We start from the raw sequence: 15,939 nt of genomic DNA, 5'->3' as shown, positions 1-15,939 counted from the left end.
CCTATTAAGGTATACATCATTACATAGCTTAAGGTCTCTACTTTTCAAAAACGTAGCATAGTGAAAACAGTACCCCTACTTTCCAAAGGGTCTTAAACGCCCATAATTGGGAAAATGTATAGTTACAATTTGCAGCACCACAAGAGTTAAAACCTGTCCGAATATTCAGCAAAATAAGCTACAACGGTTTAGTCGTATTTGTTATACGATGTAGATCGTCATGCAACACCAATGACATTATTGTACTGTAGAGTTGGTGAAGTTATAGAACATGTATATCTTTACTTCTACTATAAAACATGTCCACTATCGCAAAATGTATCTCATTTTCTACAGTCTTCAAACTTGTCATAACGCCATTTGATGGGTATTCCATTCACGGAGTTGCTGTTTTTCTGCCGTCGCTAATAGAGGAAGACGTGTCTGTAACGACGCTGTTATCTGGAAGTAAGCAGGCCTTATCTTCCTATTACCACACACCGTGGGAGTTGTGCACATTAGCTGATACGCTTCCTGGCTTCTGTCCTTGGACGACTCCTGCCTCTGGGATTCTATGGTCTTAAACTATAGCTTTGGCGTGCTAACTTCGAGATGCCTGGAACTTTGCACAATATATACATAGCATTTTGCCGATGTATGGATTGTATGGCGTAACGGCGGGATTGCATGAAAAACCGCGTGCAATCGCGGATGTGTAATAATTGTCATTGTCATTGTCATTGTCAATAAAGGGACTTTGGCATTTCAGACATTTACGTCCATTAATTCATTATCTTAACGAATCATTCATAAAAATCAGAAGTTTTTAATCATATTTGAGATGGCTAACTTGTAAATCATGTTATTCAATAATACGTGAAAAATTTTATGATGAAAGACATCTAGGCTTTTTACTTGATCAGCTTAGGACAGTATCATTCATGGCGGAACTCCGCCTGTTAAATGTAAACAAAATCCAGACAGACATGACTTCTAAACTCATCACACAACCGGGAAGGTCACAAGGTTATTGGAATGTAATCTAATCTTAGGGAGGCGATATTTGATATTATCTAGTATCCATTTAAGCTGCGTTCCATCATAAAAGCACTCTATAGAGACGTCGGCTGGCAAGTAATAACTATCATAGGATTAGCGGGGTTTCACTGTCAGACCGCATTCAGTCAGCGTGGGATGCAGTAGAGACCATCTAATCAATGCGTTTCAGCAGCTGAGGGAGTAATTAGTACCGGGGCAAATTTCCGAGGAATTATGACTCTCACTCATTTTGATGGCAATAACATTAAAAGACATGCGGGATTCGGGGCGACTGAAACCTGGTACTTAATTAAGACACGTGTATCAGTTGGGGGTCACTGGCTCTATAACGACTGCGATGCATCATGGACGCTGCAATGGGACATTGCCTGTGATCTAACCATGACTAATGATGGGAATTATTCCACTGATTGAGCAGTAAACTGCTGACTGAGACTAACCGTGGCATCGGTCTTAATAAGACATTTGGCTGTTTGAATGAAAATAAGTTTGTCTGAATGTCCATAACGGTTGCGTAAAAGGTCATACGTTGAAATGAACTCTCACCCTGATGAAGTAGTCTTCCCGCAATAGATTTCCATTGGTTATAAGGTTAAACCGAAGGACAAAGTGAATTTGAAACGCCATGCTAAATTAAAACATTTTCATCCAAATCCAATATGTTTCCACCATGTGCACAATTATCATGTAAATTGAAAATATCTGATTCAGTTAAAACCTAGCATAAGTCGATAGAAACCGGTGCAATGGCCTAGTGGGTAGAGTGTTCGCCTTGCATTCGGTAGGTCGTGAGTTCGATCCCCTGCCGAGTCATACCCAAGGGCTTTGAAGTGGGGATGGGCGCCACCCTACGCGTCTGTAGATGCATGGGCAAACTTTAACTTTTTAACTTTAATAAGTCGATATCATATCTTTTATTATTTTCAGGTTCATTTGATCAAAATTAATGGATGGATGGATTGAGCAAAAGAACCAGTTACTCATTTTTCTGTATACCTACTAAATTCTTCAATGTACTCAATGAGTTAAGTCACTTTTTCCCCTTTTGTCTAATTAACTGATCCACCAACTTTGATGTGGAATAGAAAGTTACTGGCCCAGTGACTCAACTCTGTCTAAAAGGTGGCTAAGAAATGACATTGCCACCGTGTTGCTTGACTGGACTTTGATAGATTTAGGTCTTACTTTGTCAGGGGATCGAAGAGATATTTACATTTGGACGTATCAACTCCCAACATGTACTGAGAGGGAGACAACACTGATCCTCAAACGCATTTAAACTTTATTTTGGTGGAGTAAGATATCATACATTTTATTATTTTCAGCTTCACTTGGTCAAGATCAAATGTTCGGTTGTTGATTGAGTAGAAGAACCAGTTGCTATTTTTTGTTCAGTGTACCTACTAAATTCTTTAATGCAACTGGCCCAGTAACTCAATTTTGTCTAAAAGGTGGCCAAGAACCGTTTTGCTTGACTGGACGTTGATAGATTTAGGTTTTACATTGTCAAGGGATCGAAGGACATTTACATTTGGACTTATCAATTCCCAGATGGACCTTGACGGATACACCACTGATCCCCAGACGCATTTAACCTTTATTCTGACGGAGTCAAATTCACACGTGTGCGACGTAATTGGGTCATGCGTCTCTTCAATGTCACCTTGGTTTCGATCGAAAGTTTAAACCAAATTAGAAAATTTTGCTCCTTTCCTGTTGCGCCCGTAGTTCTCGCTGCCGGCCTCATTGACTCCTTCACACCCGTCGCTGGTATCATTTATTCACCTAATTATCCTAATTATACTATTCTCTTCAAAGGCACCTTGTGACTGAACTTCAGGTAACTCATCAAGCTTTGTAATTTTCTTGTTGGGACAGGGCTCTACCAAAAATCTTTTTTTTTGTCATCGTGTTTAGCAATTTGGTGATCTTTCTTGGTACTCAATCATTCACGGCACATTCAAACTTCAAGGCAAAGATTGCACTATGTAAAATCAACCAATATATCCGGCTAGTGTCAACTACCAGGTTCAGAGTGTAGCTATCTGCTAAGCCGTTGAAATGGACACTGTAGAGTAGTCGCCCTTTAATAAACTTTAACATAATGTCATGTAGAAGCAATAGTTAAAGATTTAAGTTTGATGGCACAGGTGAAGCACATAAAATAGACTCCTCTTAAACTAGGAATATGCCAGAAGTAACTATCATTCTGGTACGGAAACATTCATTGTGGCTAATGTACCCTGTTTATAGATTTACAGCTGCCGATGGGGATGAAGAAGGCGAGGTTTGTCGTGAGTGAGACTCTTACAATTTACAACTGCGGTAAAAAAACAGGGGGTAATCTGCTGTAATGATTATTCAATTCATGAAGTAAAGGTTTTCAGTCTGCAAAAAGACACTTCGGGCAATGAATATTTCTAACCGTAACGCACACATTTATTAAATGTGCACATGACCATCACATAGTACAAGGCCAATCATTATCTAAGTCTTGTTGTCGATCATGGGGTAACCTTAATTGTCCTCTGTGTAAATATACAAATGTCCTTCAATACTTTGTCCAAACATTAAATGTGCTGCTTCTACAATCGATGTTATAACAAATACGACAAGAAGTAGTTACTCAAGCAACTGAACATGATTTTGGAAGTTGCTTGAGTAACTACTTCTTGGCGTATCTTCTTACCAGGACTTCTAACCCTCATCGACGTAATATCAAATATTTCACACGACATAACGCCCATTCGGTACAGATATACACATATACACATTGCCTATGAGTATTTGTAGACAGCAGACACTAAGTAGGATTAGTAACTTCTAATACGTCTCCTCTGCCATGATATCCTTAGGTATCCTCGAGCCAATAAGAGCGTGATGACCTACCACAGAAAACTATGATTACCTATTTAACTAATGCAGCCATGTGGATTTTTTAAACCTATGTTTATATATGGACTAAATTTCTATGTTCCTCTTTTAATAGAGAAATAAAATATATTACTGTATGTAGTTGTGGAAGGTATACCTAATGGTATTTTACAGTGTGTGTTAAGGCCACTCCTATATACGTATATAGTAGGTACACCTAGCTTTGAGAGCATATTTGTGTGTTGTTCGTATATGTATAGTTGACTAGTTTTAAGACCACTTCATTCAACAATACATAGCATTGGAATGAAATGTTATCTGCGTTCTATCAAAGGTTTCAGAGCATTATGACAAAGTGTTCTGAATATACGATCATGTGATTACAGTTTTAACGACAGTGTCGCATCCATCCTCGCATTACAGTTGTAAGTTTGATATCTTATATTAACTTGATACATTTTGTTCTAGTTTTAAGATCGGTGGTTCATACCGTAATGTAGTAAGAAGCAACAGCATTTACAGCTATGTGTGGTCCGGTGGACTTGAAACAGGCTGTTACAAATTGATACAAATCAATGTGAACTTTCGTCAATCAACCTCTTTGCGTCAAAGTGCAAAACGTTTTTCGTTAAATATCTACAAGAGTTAAGCATATATATTTCTGCGGCAGTATCTAAAGAACACTGTACAATTGGCTGACTCTATAGCTTAAATCGTCCCCGCGTAGTTTATTTTATTTTGTACATTTAATTCTTCTACAACCTTTCACAGTCCCATTCATGATTGTCAATATGCTTTCTTTCTGTGGTAAATACGGACATAAGGTATTTACAGCAGCATGATGTAACAGTGGGGTTCAGAGATTGTTAAACTGGCCACGCCAAACAGCTTTTTAAAGGCTTAAAGCCTTTTGGCCGAATCGGTTGGGTGCTGGGTTTGTAAGCCGGCGGCCCAGGTTTAAATCCTGGGAGCCAGGTTCTTTCGGTTTCTACTCTCCTCTTGTTTAAATGGTTCCCACACCGGCCTTGTGAGTAACATGCTATAGATGTGCCACACAAAAAGGTCGTAGAAACAGACAGAAACAATATATAGAAATCTTCTGACTCCTGGGATTCGAACCCGCGACGATCCCTGGCCGACAGCTCACAAACCCAGACGCTAAACCGCTCGGCCAAAATGCTTAAAGCCGTTTTGCATGGTCAGTTTAGCAGTCCTTGAACCCCAGTGTTACACTGTTTTCTCTCTTTATAGATTGAAATGTGGCACTTGGGAAAAAAGACAAACGCTCGTCAGGCAGGTGGCGACAGCAAACAGCAGCATGAGAAATCTGTCTATGACCTTCGCTACTTTCTTCCACTCGTCCTCGATCCCAGTCTGGATATCAGTCCTCTGAAACCTCGCGTTTATGGTGCGGATCTCCTTGTGAATCTCTCTCATGGACATCAAGAGGGACGCGTACAGTCCGTTCTCTCCTGGAGAGTTTCCCGGCGGCTTGCTCTTATTCTTCGCGACCGACTCGGTGTCCGTGCCGTGCCCGTTGTCCAGGGTGTTCATGGTGAACATGTTGATGGTTCTCTCGATGTTCCATGGATGGTGGTGCTCTTCTTCCCAATGAGACGACACGCTGTTCATGCACACGAGTCTCGCGAGAAGTCTCAGCACGAGAAACCGGATGACGTGAGGGACCGGCGTGGTGTGGGCTGCGCAGTGGTGGATGTTCAGCACCGCGATGGTCATGGCGGTTGCCAGGGTAACGAGCAGCATCGTCACGCTGTAGTATACCACTAGGAGAAAAAGAAACAAAAGTTCTTTAGACTTCAGAATTTTATGAAGAAATTACAGCATCACTTTTAGTGACGTTCTAGGAACACAGCTAAGAAATGAGCACGGTTACTATCAACAAAATTCAACAGTCTTGTTTTCCCAACTGATTATTCCAATAGCCTTTAGGGTAATTTGTTGATGAAAGATCATTAAAATAAAACAGAATGGAGCCAGTCAAGGGAAGTTTCTCTTTTGGGTCATTATTTCCATGTCGTTGACAGTACTCAACAATAAGAACATCAAAATCGCTTTTTCATATCCAAAATACACAAAACCTACCTATCAGTGGCACCGTCCGTGACGTAGGCGGCATCCACTCCGACACCATCAGCAGGAACACTGAGTACGAGAGCAGGATGGTGATGCCCAGCCCGACTCGTTCCCCGGAATCAGACGGCAGGTAGAAGCCGAAGATGACGAGAAAGGACAGCAGACAGCATGGCGCCAACAGGTTGGTGACGTAGAACAGGGCCCTTCTCTGGATCCGTATGGTATACGTCACTTCCGGATACGGTTCTGGACAGCACTCGTAGTAGACAACGTCTCGTCTGACGTAAATGTCAATCAACTTCCACTCGTCATTGTTGACGTAATAGGACTTGCTCGGCGGTTCGGGTTCTTGAATGAGGTCGATTTCGAAGCCGCTGTGTGTCCAAGAGGCAAAGGTCAAAGTGCAATTCTGTTCGTCGAACGGGAAGAAGTAGGTGTTGATGTAGCAGGCGCTGAAGTACATCCGGGTCACCAGCCAGGTCACCTCACCGTTGTAGCTGATGATGACGTTGTTCTGAGGCTGGTCGTGGTTCTTTCCGGCACTGTGAACAAGAGTTAGGGAAAATGTAAGTGTTGTGATCAAAGATCGGGTTCACAGTTCTACCAATGAAGACAAAATCTGACTGGTAGAAAAAAAAAGAGTTCACTCGCTTTTTGTTGATACAGACTGAAATCAGTTTTGTGATGGATATACCAATACATCAACTTTCATACAAAATTTAAGCATTTTGTCGTCCTATTATACTTCCAAGTTCTCGAATGCGCGGCGACAGTAATTGTGTGTAATTTGTTAAAAATTGAAGGCCATTGAAGGCTGTTAGCATGTAAACAGTTCTCGTGCCGACGGTCCAGATTTGCATAACTATGTTAAGACGTGTTTGTATACATGTTTTCATTGATCATAATTTGAATCCTCCGACGACCACGTTGGCGGGTAAATTGAATTAAGCAGTAGCATCTTTGTAAGGCTAACAGACGTACGCTGCAATCCAACATGGCGCAAATGAAGTTAAATGAAAAGCCTACAAGCATTTTCACACTAGTTACCACGCATGCGCGGTTGAAAGGAATTCTGGGTAACATGTCAAAGTTGAAGTCCCTCAGACGTAAACAGCCTAATCACTGCCATTGTTTCGATTTGTGTAACGATGTCCGGAACGTAATGTTGATTTTCTGGAGACCTTTAGCTTTGACATATTACCAAGAGCTCATTTCACTCGCGCATGCGCGGTAACTAGTGTGAAAAGGCTTATACATGTCTCAGGGGCCTTCTCCTTTGACGATTCGTGTCGACGCGCATGCGAACTCGGAAGTTTGAAGGAGCTTATATTCAACATTCTTAAACCATTAATAAATATCTATCTTCCTCCTTTACCTGTTAGTAAGGACGACGTCCGGCAGCCAGATCTCCGTGGAAGGCAGGTTGATGTACTTCATGCCGTTGTACTCGTCTGGGTCCCAGGTTAGCGCCTCGTCCTTCCAGTACTACAAAAGGTTCGCAGACATTTTAGATTCTTGATCAATAAAAGTGCCCTGTTCTTATAAGCCATTTCACAGAGGTCAGAGCGCATGTGCGCCGAAAAAAGAAACAAAACTCGTCTGGACATCGTTATGAAAATAGAAATGTTCGAGACAAGGACTTTTTTTTCTTTTTCGGGGCCTTCCTATTTGACATATTGCCTGGAATTCCTGTCGCCGCACATGCGTTCTGATCTCTGTAGCTGTGAAAGGGCTTATTTTCGGTTTACGTTCATCTACTAGTTTACCAAGAGTTTATAATTCAGGTCAGTGGGTGGATTCAAACGTATTCAAATGCTACATTACAAAAAAAATGACGTAGACGAATTCCACCCAGATAACATCAATGTGTTCTATTCTTTTCACCTCATAGATAACATGCGACTTTCAAAATACGAGGTCTTACGAGATAATGACTGTAACTCGAACTAACATGTCCTCAATCGGTAAGAATAGACTTCTAAAGCATCCACAAACAGATGTGGTAGATGTAAATCATAGCTATTAAAAGAAATATGTCTTTAGATTCAGGTCAACTCTTCACGTGCCATTCACTTACAATTCATGAAATCCATGCAGACCAGGTCGACTCACGGTTACAAACAAATAGCAACAATAACACACGCGTAAGACAATAAAACAAGATTACATTACTGTTCTTTTAATAAAAATACTGTTCTTTCAAGAAGATGAGAAAAGCGTGAAAAAATACAACAGGTGACAAAAAAATCTTGACATGCTCGCATTAGCACCAGTCCTCTTACCTTTCTCATCCAAACATTACTGGAGAGGATTTGGTGCTTTTCGTCCTGAAAACAGGAGAAGGATAATCATAACCCTTTAGAAAATACTACACAAAGATGCCATTGGGTAGTTGGCTGTGTTTCCCTTTTCTATACATGTATACGTTTTGGGCGTGTGTGATTGAATTTCTGTGTTTCCGGATATTTGTGGTCAGCATAACTCTAGAACCTCGACAAGTAGATGTGTTCCAATGATATTTGGTTAGAGGTTGGAAAGACGGATGTCAAGGTTGACTTGCCCCCCACCCCGGGTATGTGACCTTGGCACTGCAGCAGAACTTCAATTTTTGTATCTTTTTGTGGTTTTGTTTTTGTTGGCAGATAGCTTGTGACGTAAAGAAGAATGTTATTTGGGCCCCAAGCAGATTGCTCTGGAGCTGCAGGGGCATTTTTGTGATGGTTTCCTTGAAGGAACAGCCAACATCCCTATGCTTGTCCCCTAAATATTATTCTGCTCAGTTTTCTTACCTGTCTTTGCCAAATATCGCTCGTTAACATTTGATTCTTTTCGTCCTGAAATAGGAGACAGACGAAAAACTCAGATGGCTTTATACCCAATTTTCTTAAATGCCAAATAATCTTCTTATGTTCGCAAGAAAGAGAAACTCTATTTTTGGCATGTATATATCAGTCAAGTCAAGATATCTGCTTACCCATTATGCTCTGCGATTCTACAAAGAGAATTCTCTGTTTCAGACTAATATACACCAATGTGGAAGATCAATCTTCTGTTACATATTACCATGGTAGGCTATATGGTACGGTTGACTTAGTTCCTAATTGCAATTTACTGCGATTGTATTGTTATCTGATTGTTATCATTTTCTCATTTCATATGATATCAAAGAGTAACAGTCCACTATAAAAGGATAATCGACCATTATTGCGTTACATATTACCTGTAAGGCCACACTGATTTAATGTTGTGGATGACATCCTCGCACGCATTAATTTTCGCCTGTTCTCAATAAAATAATTTGAAGCATCCCTGGTCAATCTTTATTCTATGATTGCCAGACGACCTGCTCTCCTGGGTAAGGGAGCACAGGGTCAGAGCACAGTACCATTGTTCCCCTCTTTAATAACATTTAAGAATTTGCAATAAAATCATTATTGGAATTAAGAAAATTGTGTCTTACTGGAGATGAACAGTGCAAACCAAGCCAGGAAAAGAATGGATCATGGACGGGATGGTTAGTCCTGTGGTTTAGCGGCATTTTTTTGCAGGATTTTCGCCTTAGTTTTTGGGTCTCCAGTGGATGTCATCTGTAAGATAAAGTCAGTGTGGCCTAATATGCATCAGAGTAATGTTAAGGTGCACACTCACATCACTTGCGTCAAGCTTGCGTCACTGCGGGGTTCGACAGATACTCACCGAATTTCAGAGATAAAGAACGAATTTTCTTACTGTGTATTTTGTCGTTTTCTTTCTGTGTATTTTGTCGCCTTCTACGTCATACTTTTACGTATTACGCCTTATCTAGATTATAGAAAATTGGAGAAAATAACAAAACAGTGACGCAGTGAACGAACCCCGCAGGGACGCAAGTTTGACGCAAGTGCAGTGAGAGTGCACTGTTAGAGTTATGTTAGTGTTGTGCTCACCAAGTCGATGATCTGTCTGAAGTCCATGCCCATCTTGAGGGGCGTGGTGTGGGTGTGGTTCGCCACGGGACGGACGCCTCTCTGGTAATCCTTCAGTATCGCCATCTTCAGCTTCTTCCCATCAAACTCACCATGCGCCCCTGGAACGAAAGAGGACATAGCATAAGATATCAACCAACTTCACATGAAAGTGGTTATCAAAGTACCATTGTCGAAGGTCTAACGAGTGTGTGTGTGTGTGTGTGTGTGTGTATTTGTGTGTGCGTGTGTGTGTGTATGTGTGTGTGTGTGTATGTTTGTTTGTGTGTGTGCGTGCGTGTGCGTGTGTGTGTGTGTGCGTGCGTGTGTGTGTGTGTGCGTGCGTGCGTGCGTGCGTGTGTGTGTGTATGTATTTATGTATGTGTGTGTTCCTATATATATGTGTGTGTGTGTGTGTGTGTGTGTGTGTGTGTGTGTGTGTGTGTTACTGTCTGTTACCTGCATTTCGCCCGCACTTGGTCTAAATATACGATGTGTTTATGTGCATGTGTGTGTGTGTGTGTGTGTGTCCGTCCGTCTGTCTGTCCGTTACCTGCATTTTGCCTGCACTTGGTCTAAATATACGAGGATTGCAACTAATATTAGGGACATGCAAATCCATATCAAACGTTTTAACATGCAAGCTAATGTGCTACAAGGGACAATGTTAAATGTTCGGTAAATTGCAAAGGATCAGCACCACTTTTGCCTTATATTGCCTCGTAGCAGAAATAGAGATTAACAATTTTGTTTTCAGAACTCATCTTCGGATCGTACAAGACAGTTTTAATCTAACAGTTTTCCAGTTCAGTTAGTTTTTACCTGATACAAACATCATAGGACTGGAGTTTGCCAGTAACATAACCATATACGGTAATCCTTCGATAGTGATATATCATGCTTGGAGCTGTCCTTAATTGCAAAACAACATCATAACATGGTTTGTTTTCCATGTGCTTGATGAGTAATTAGTGAAGATAATGATCTTTCAAGTCAGTTCATTCATTCATCCACCAATCTATATATAATAGGGTCTTGATTATTATCGTATTATCGTAAAGGCATATCAGATTTTTGAAACAATATTTATTTTGATTTCTTTTATTGGTTTGGCTGTTCAGCACGCACAGCCTGGGCTGCCCAACTAGCCTGTGGCTATTACAAAAGGAAAAGCCGAATTATTGCAGACGAAATCAGAGACAATACAAATGGAATCGGACAAGGACAGGATACGTATCAATAACAATATCATAAGACCACAAATCTTTACAAAGCCGAGTATTATATCAAGCTACAAAGGCGACTAACACGTCTCAGCGACCATTTAACTCGAAGTGAGTGGGCAGTGAGGTTAATTGCCAGTAAAATTCATATGCGCTGAATACGTCAGAAACATTTTTGTTTCAATTTTACAAACTAGGACGTGTCCTTCAAAGCCTTCCCTCTGCCCTTGTCAAACTCACAGCAAAGTCGATTCAAACCAACGAGTTGTAGTCATTGACATTGTGGTGCACGATTGATTGATTATCAATCAATCTTCATGTCAGTGTGAGGCAAATGTTCCGAGAAGGAAAAATCTAACCTGGAATCCAGTCTACTGCTGGCTCGGCCTACCGTAGTTAGTTCAGGCTTTGTACGGGGCCAGGGAAGCTCCCAGCCGCCGGGGTAATCGGCCACACCCGGTAGGATTTTCACGCGGTTAGACTTTAGCCCAGTGGGCTGACCGGCTATTAACCCCCCCCCCCCCCCCCCGGGCAAAGTCTAACCGCGTGAAAATCCTACCGGGTGTGAATGATAATCCCGGCGGCGGAGACCTACTCTGGCCCCGTAGAGAGCCTGCACTAACTACGGTAGGCCGTGCCAGCAGTAGACTGGATTCAAGTTTAGGAAAAACCAGGAACCGGAGAGGATTTTAGCCTGTGCGATAATTGTGCACTGGTAACAAAAGTAGGTCGGTCTAAAGATGGTATCTCACTACACTTAGTTTGGGCACCGTTGCGGCACTACAGGGTTCGCAAGATTACTCAACACATTTCAGAGATTAAGAACTAAATTTTTTACGTTTTGTGTTATGAGTGTTAAAATGAATTTAAAAGTATTCAGTTGTAAATTATTCTATTTCTAAATTACAAAAAAAAAATCGGTGAAAATAACACAACAGTGCTTAACGAACCCCGAAGTGTCGCACCTGTGCCCCAATTGCAGTGAGATACCACCTTAAACAGTTGTGGCGCGGATTCAAGGTAACCAATTCCAAGACAATCAATCTACTGCTGCTTACAGGTTCAGCACATGTAAAAACGAGACAGTATCTGCATAATCCGTCGCCGAGTCATGAGCTATTTTACTCAAAGTTACCTGCCTCTAAATGATGTCACCTTGGTTGTTGATTGCCTTCAAGATATACTGTGTCGACGTGTGCAAGCGATTCTGTTCCAAATTACAATCTGCCTTTAAGTTAAATGATGTTCGCTCCCGGGTTCTATTAAGGTTGTAGAAAAGCAGGTCTGGCTGAAAGGTTTTAGAGCGGATCTAAAGTATCCTATTACACCGTAATCTGTTGTTGCTATACGGTGTTAGACTGCACACAAACTGTTTTGTATTTTTGGTCGATTTTATAATTTTATACTGTAAGTTGTTGTGCAGTCATTGCTGCCTTGACCAATAATAATCCATATTGATATTACCCTATAAAGAAGAAAGATAAATCTGACATTGGTGCCAATACAGTAGAAGCCGCTTAATTGCACGGCCAAGTTGCCAGTGAATTTTGTGCAATTATCCGAATAATGCGAAGTTATCTTGCTGGACCGCACCGGTTTGGGATTTTGGAATTCCGTGCAGTTAACAGAAGTGTATGTTAATCCGGTGTGCAATTAACTGGCTTCTACTGTAATAAATATAGATTAGAAAAAAAGAGCTTATAACACGGCTTCAATTCTGGACGTGGAGCAAAATTCGCAAGCTTTCCTTTAATCTGTTCTAAAGCTGCTTCCTGCTTCTAAGATATGTCAAATTGGGTCACGGATAAGGCGATTTCAAATGTATTATCTTCTTCTTAAGGAAACTTCTTATAATCTTTGGTCATGTCTTGAAACGGTCATGTCATAAGCTATGACGCAAATGAAAAACAATTCTCTGAAAGATTAAAGTTATTTTTCTTTGGTTGGTTGGTTGGTTATGAAAAAAATGTTCAATCAAATTATACAGGAGTCATATCATTAATTGTAAAGATTGTAATAAGATACCCACTTTAAACAAACGTTTCTTTTTAGTAGGTTATTTGTACACTACACAACAATTCCCGTTGTAGTTTATTCTTTCTTTCTTGCACAAATAATCACTAGTTAGGGCATTGTGTCATTAGAAACGTGAAGGTTAAAATTTGAACCTGAACTGGTCATGAAAATGATCTAATTAAGCTAAATGAAAATTAAGATATCAATCTTGTCGGGCAGATAGTGCATGCTCTATGAATGTCTCAACAATACCACATTCAACAATTGCCTCAACACTATCACATGCAACAAAATGGAGCCGCATTATGGCTAAATAGATGTGTGACTTGCGCCATTCAATTATATTTAACGACCAACCAGAGGTTAACGGCAATAGATATATATAACTTCCCTTCGAAATATCAATTACAATCATGTCGGATAAACAATTCAAAATCAAGTGAATATGGACGGCAATGCGGCAAATTTAAGAAATATTCAAAATGAAAGAAAGTAAAAAGAGGCTGTGATTTGCTCAATCCTTGCCAAAGACTGGAGTTTCACAGTTCTTTTTGTAAGAAATTACAATTCAACTTTTATCCAACAAGAAATATTTCAGTATACAACGTTATATACTTATTACAGACATCTACTAGCTGAAAGCCGTACTCACCGTGAAGAAGCCCACCCGTAACAATGCAAACGGCTATCGTTAGCCACATCTGTCCGGCTCTGACGATGTCACCTTTTACTTAAACAGCTTACAACCGCCTCCCACCTACAGCAAACAGAAAATTGGTCAATTTCCAGATAATTTCTACCCATTAATGGCTACCTACGCGCTAGATTCTTTAAACTGAACGTTGGGCAACTCGTTGTCGCACCATCTTGTGCAACGCGACGAAGGTACTTGTCATTACGTGCATGTACGGCGACACTACCTAGTTTTTTCTCCTTAGTGATGGCCCTGTTCTAAAGCTATTGGCAGATGGCGTAAGGAGGATAATGCCTTTGGCACCAAAGCGACATTTAAATATTCACCTAATAGATAGCAGAGATCAAACGCCATATCCCGCCTCACTGCAGAATGGAGATAATGAGTGGCAGACTGGACAGCGTATTAACCTTATAACATCTGCGACATCAGACTCGCGCAGCTTTCCACATTTCTGAGCAAAAGAATTAGGCCAGTCTAGCTAGTAATTCGAAGTAGAACATGCGCATTCGACGACAAATACCGACCACAAACGATTAGTTGCGGACTGGACAACGTATTAACCTTATAACATCTGCGACATCAGACACGCGCACAGGTAGCTTTTTCACAAGTCTGTGCCAAAAAAATCAAGGCACTCTCGCTAGCAATGCAATTCCACGTAGAATAAACGAAATCACCGAAAAATACCGACCCAAAAACGATTGGTTTCACATTACTTTGAACTAGCTCTTGCAGGATTGGCGGGTGGAAAGGTCCTTGATTGATCATAACCTTCAGTCCTAAAGCCCTTATAATTAGAAGGCAATCGTTTGGCGGTCGTACTGCGACTGAAATTGAATTTTCTTGACCCTTCATTTAATTATTGCCATATGAAGATATACGAGTATGATTGAAGAGACATAAAAACATAAAAAACGTAAAAAAATCGTTATCTGTCTAAGCTTTGGTCAGCCATTGACCGCAGCCTGCATTGAGAAGATCTAGAGAATGTACAGAAAAGAAGTCTCTAAACGAATGAGCAATAGCACTTTTCGAGGATTGTAGTATATTTACAATATTCTGATCCTTCATTTGAATTACATTTTCTTTCAGTACAACAAATTGTGATCAGTCTGTAAATATGTTCTACCAGCGTGGCAGCATCGTCGGTCTATGTTATCATAATTCCATCCTGGACTGTGTTAATGCTATCAAACAGGACTGATAAAAAACACAAAGAAAAACATTTTCGGTCTATCGCACCAGCTTTACATTCACTGATCATATTACAATCACGCCATCTAAGACGCTTTTAGTCACCCAAGGGTTGTTGCTGTTTAATGCTATTCATTGATATCGTGCAGAGTAAGATTCCACAAAACAGGACGCCCTGTGAGGGTTAGTGTAGGAAGCGTGGTATTGCTGTTCTCTGTGTGTCATGTTGTAAGCTTCTTGGCAGGTAGCGGATGAAAACTGCTGGTTTCCATCATTACAGGTGACAACTGAACAGTAGATTAATGGACACCACAATCAGAAAGGCATGTATAGTTCCGGTGCACAATTGCACATCAGTACTCTGGTAAGAGCATTATCTGCATCGACTTTTGGGTCGCTGTTTTTCGGGAGTTGTGAGACCGAGGACTGTCTTCCCTCGAGAGAGGACGAACTAAATGTCAAATGTGGTGTAAAGACAAGGCAGGGTAATCTCCAAGCAGATCTTGAGCTCGCATTAGAAGGTATCATAACCTGGGGAAGGATTTTAGCCGCCAGAGGGGTTTTATTTCGTTACAAGGAATAAAACTCTTCTGCGGGCTCAACTCCTTCCCCAGCTTATGATACTACCGTATGCCATTCTAAGATCTGCTCGGGGGGGGGGGGGGATTTATCTATTAAGAGGTGGACTTGGTCCGCGATGATCATGATGATGATGATGATCTATTTAGAATTTAAGGACAATCAACTTTCTAGTTACACGACAAACCTTTACGCAACAGGCATCAAATAATAAAGGAATTGAATAGCAACACCATTTACATTACACGGGGTTCTACTACGCAACATGAACAGGAACCGA

General features: G+C 40.9%; 1 protein-coding gene across 1 annotated transcript; it reads right to left on the bottom strand.

Moving 5' to 3' along the window:
- Positions 1 to 3,217: 3,217 nt before the first annotated feature.
- On the bottom strand, positions 3,218 to 14,029 carry LOC118405171 (neuronal acetylcholine receptor subunit alpha-9-like). The gene is made up of 6 exons (XM_035804593.1): positions 13,842 to 14,029; positions 9,933 to 10,072; positions 8,289 to 8,333; positions 7,382 to 7,491; positions 6,016 to 6,548; positions 3,218 to 5,696 (listed from the first exon to the last, which is right to left on the bottom strand). The coding sequence occupies exons 1-6, from the start codon at positions 13,888 to 13,890 to the stop codon at positions 5,158 to 5,160; spliced, it is 1,416 nt and encodes a 471-aa protein (XP_035660486.1). The 5' UTR covers positions 13,891 to 14,029; the 3' UTR covers positions 3,218 to 5,157.
- Positions 14,030 to 15,939: the final 1,910 nt, after the last annotated feature.

Source organism: Branchiostoma floridae, chromosome 17, assembly GCF_000003815.2.
Source record: "Branchiostoma floridae strain S238N-H82 chromosome 17, Bfl_VNyyK, whole genome shotgun sequence".
In the NCBI taxonomy this organism is placed as follows: domain Eukaryota; kingdom Metazoa; phylum Chordata; class Leptocardii; order Amphioxiformes; family Branchiostomatidae; genus Branchiostoma; species Branchiostoma floridae.
Note: the sequence above shows the minus strand (reverse complement) of the source record. Positions and strands in the feature narration are given on the sequence as shown.

What these genes read in the sequence shown, in the direction of transcription:
- LOC118405171 (XM_035804593.1), bottom strand. Translation starts at nt 13,890, where the DNA reads ATGTGGCTAACGATAGCCGTTTGCATTGTTACGGGTGGGCTTCTTCAC. An exon ending in GTAATGTTTGGATGAGAAAG is followed by an intron (nt 7,492 to 8,288) that starts GTAAGAGGACTG and finishes AACCTTTTGTAG; the next exon opens with TACTGGAAGGACGAGGCGCT. An exon ending in ACGGACGGTGCCACTGATAG is followed by an intron (nt 5,697 to 6,015) that starts GTAGGTTTTGTG and finishes TTTTTCTCCTAG; the next exon opens with TGGTATACTACAGCGTGACG.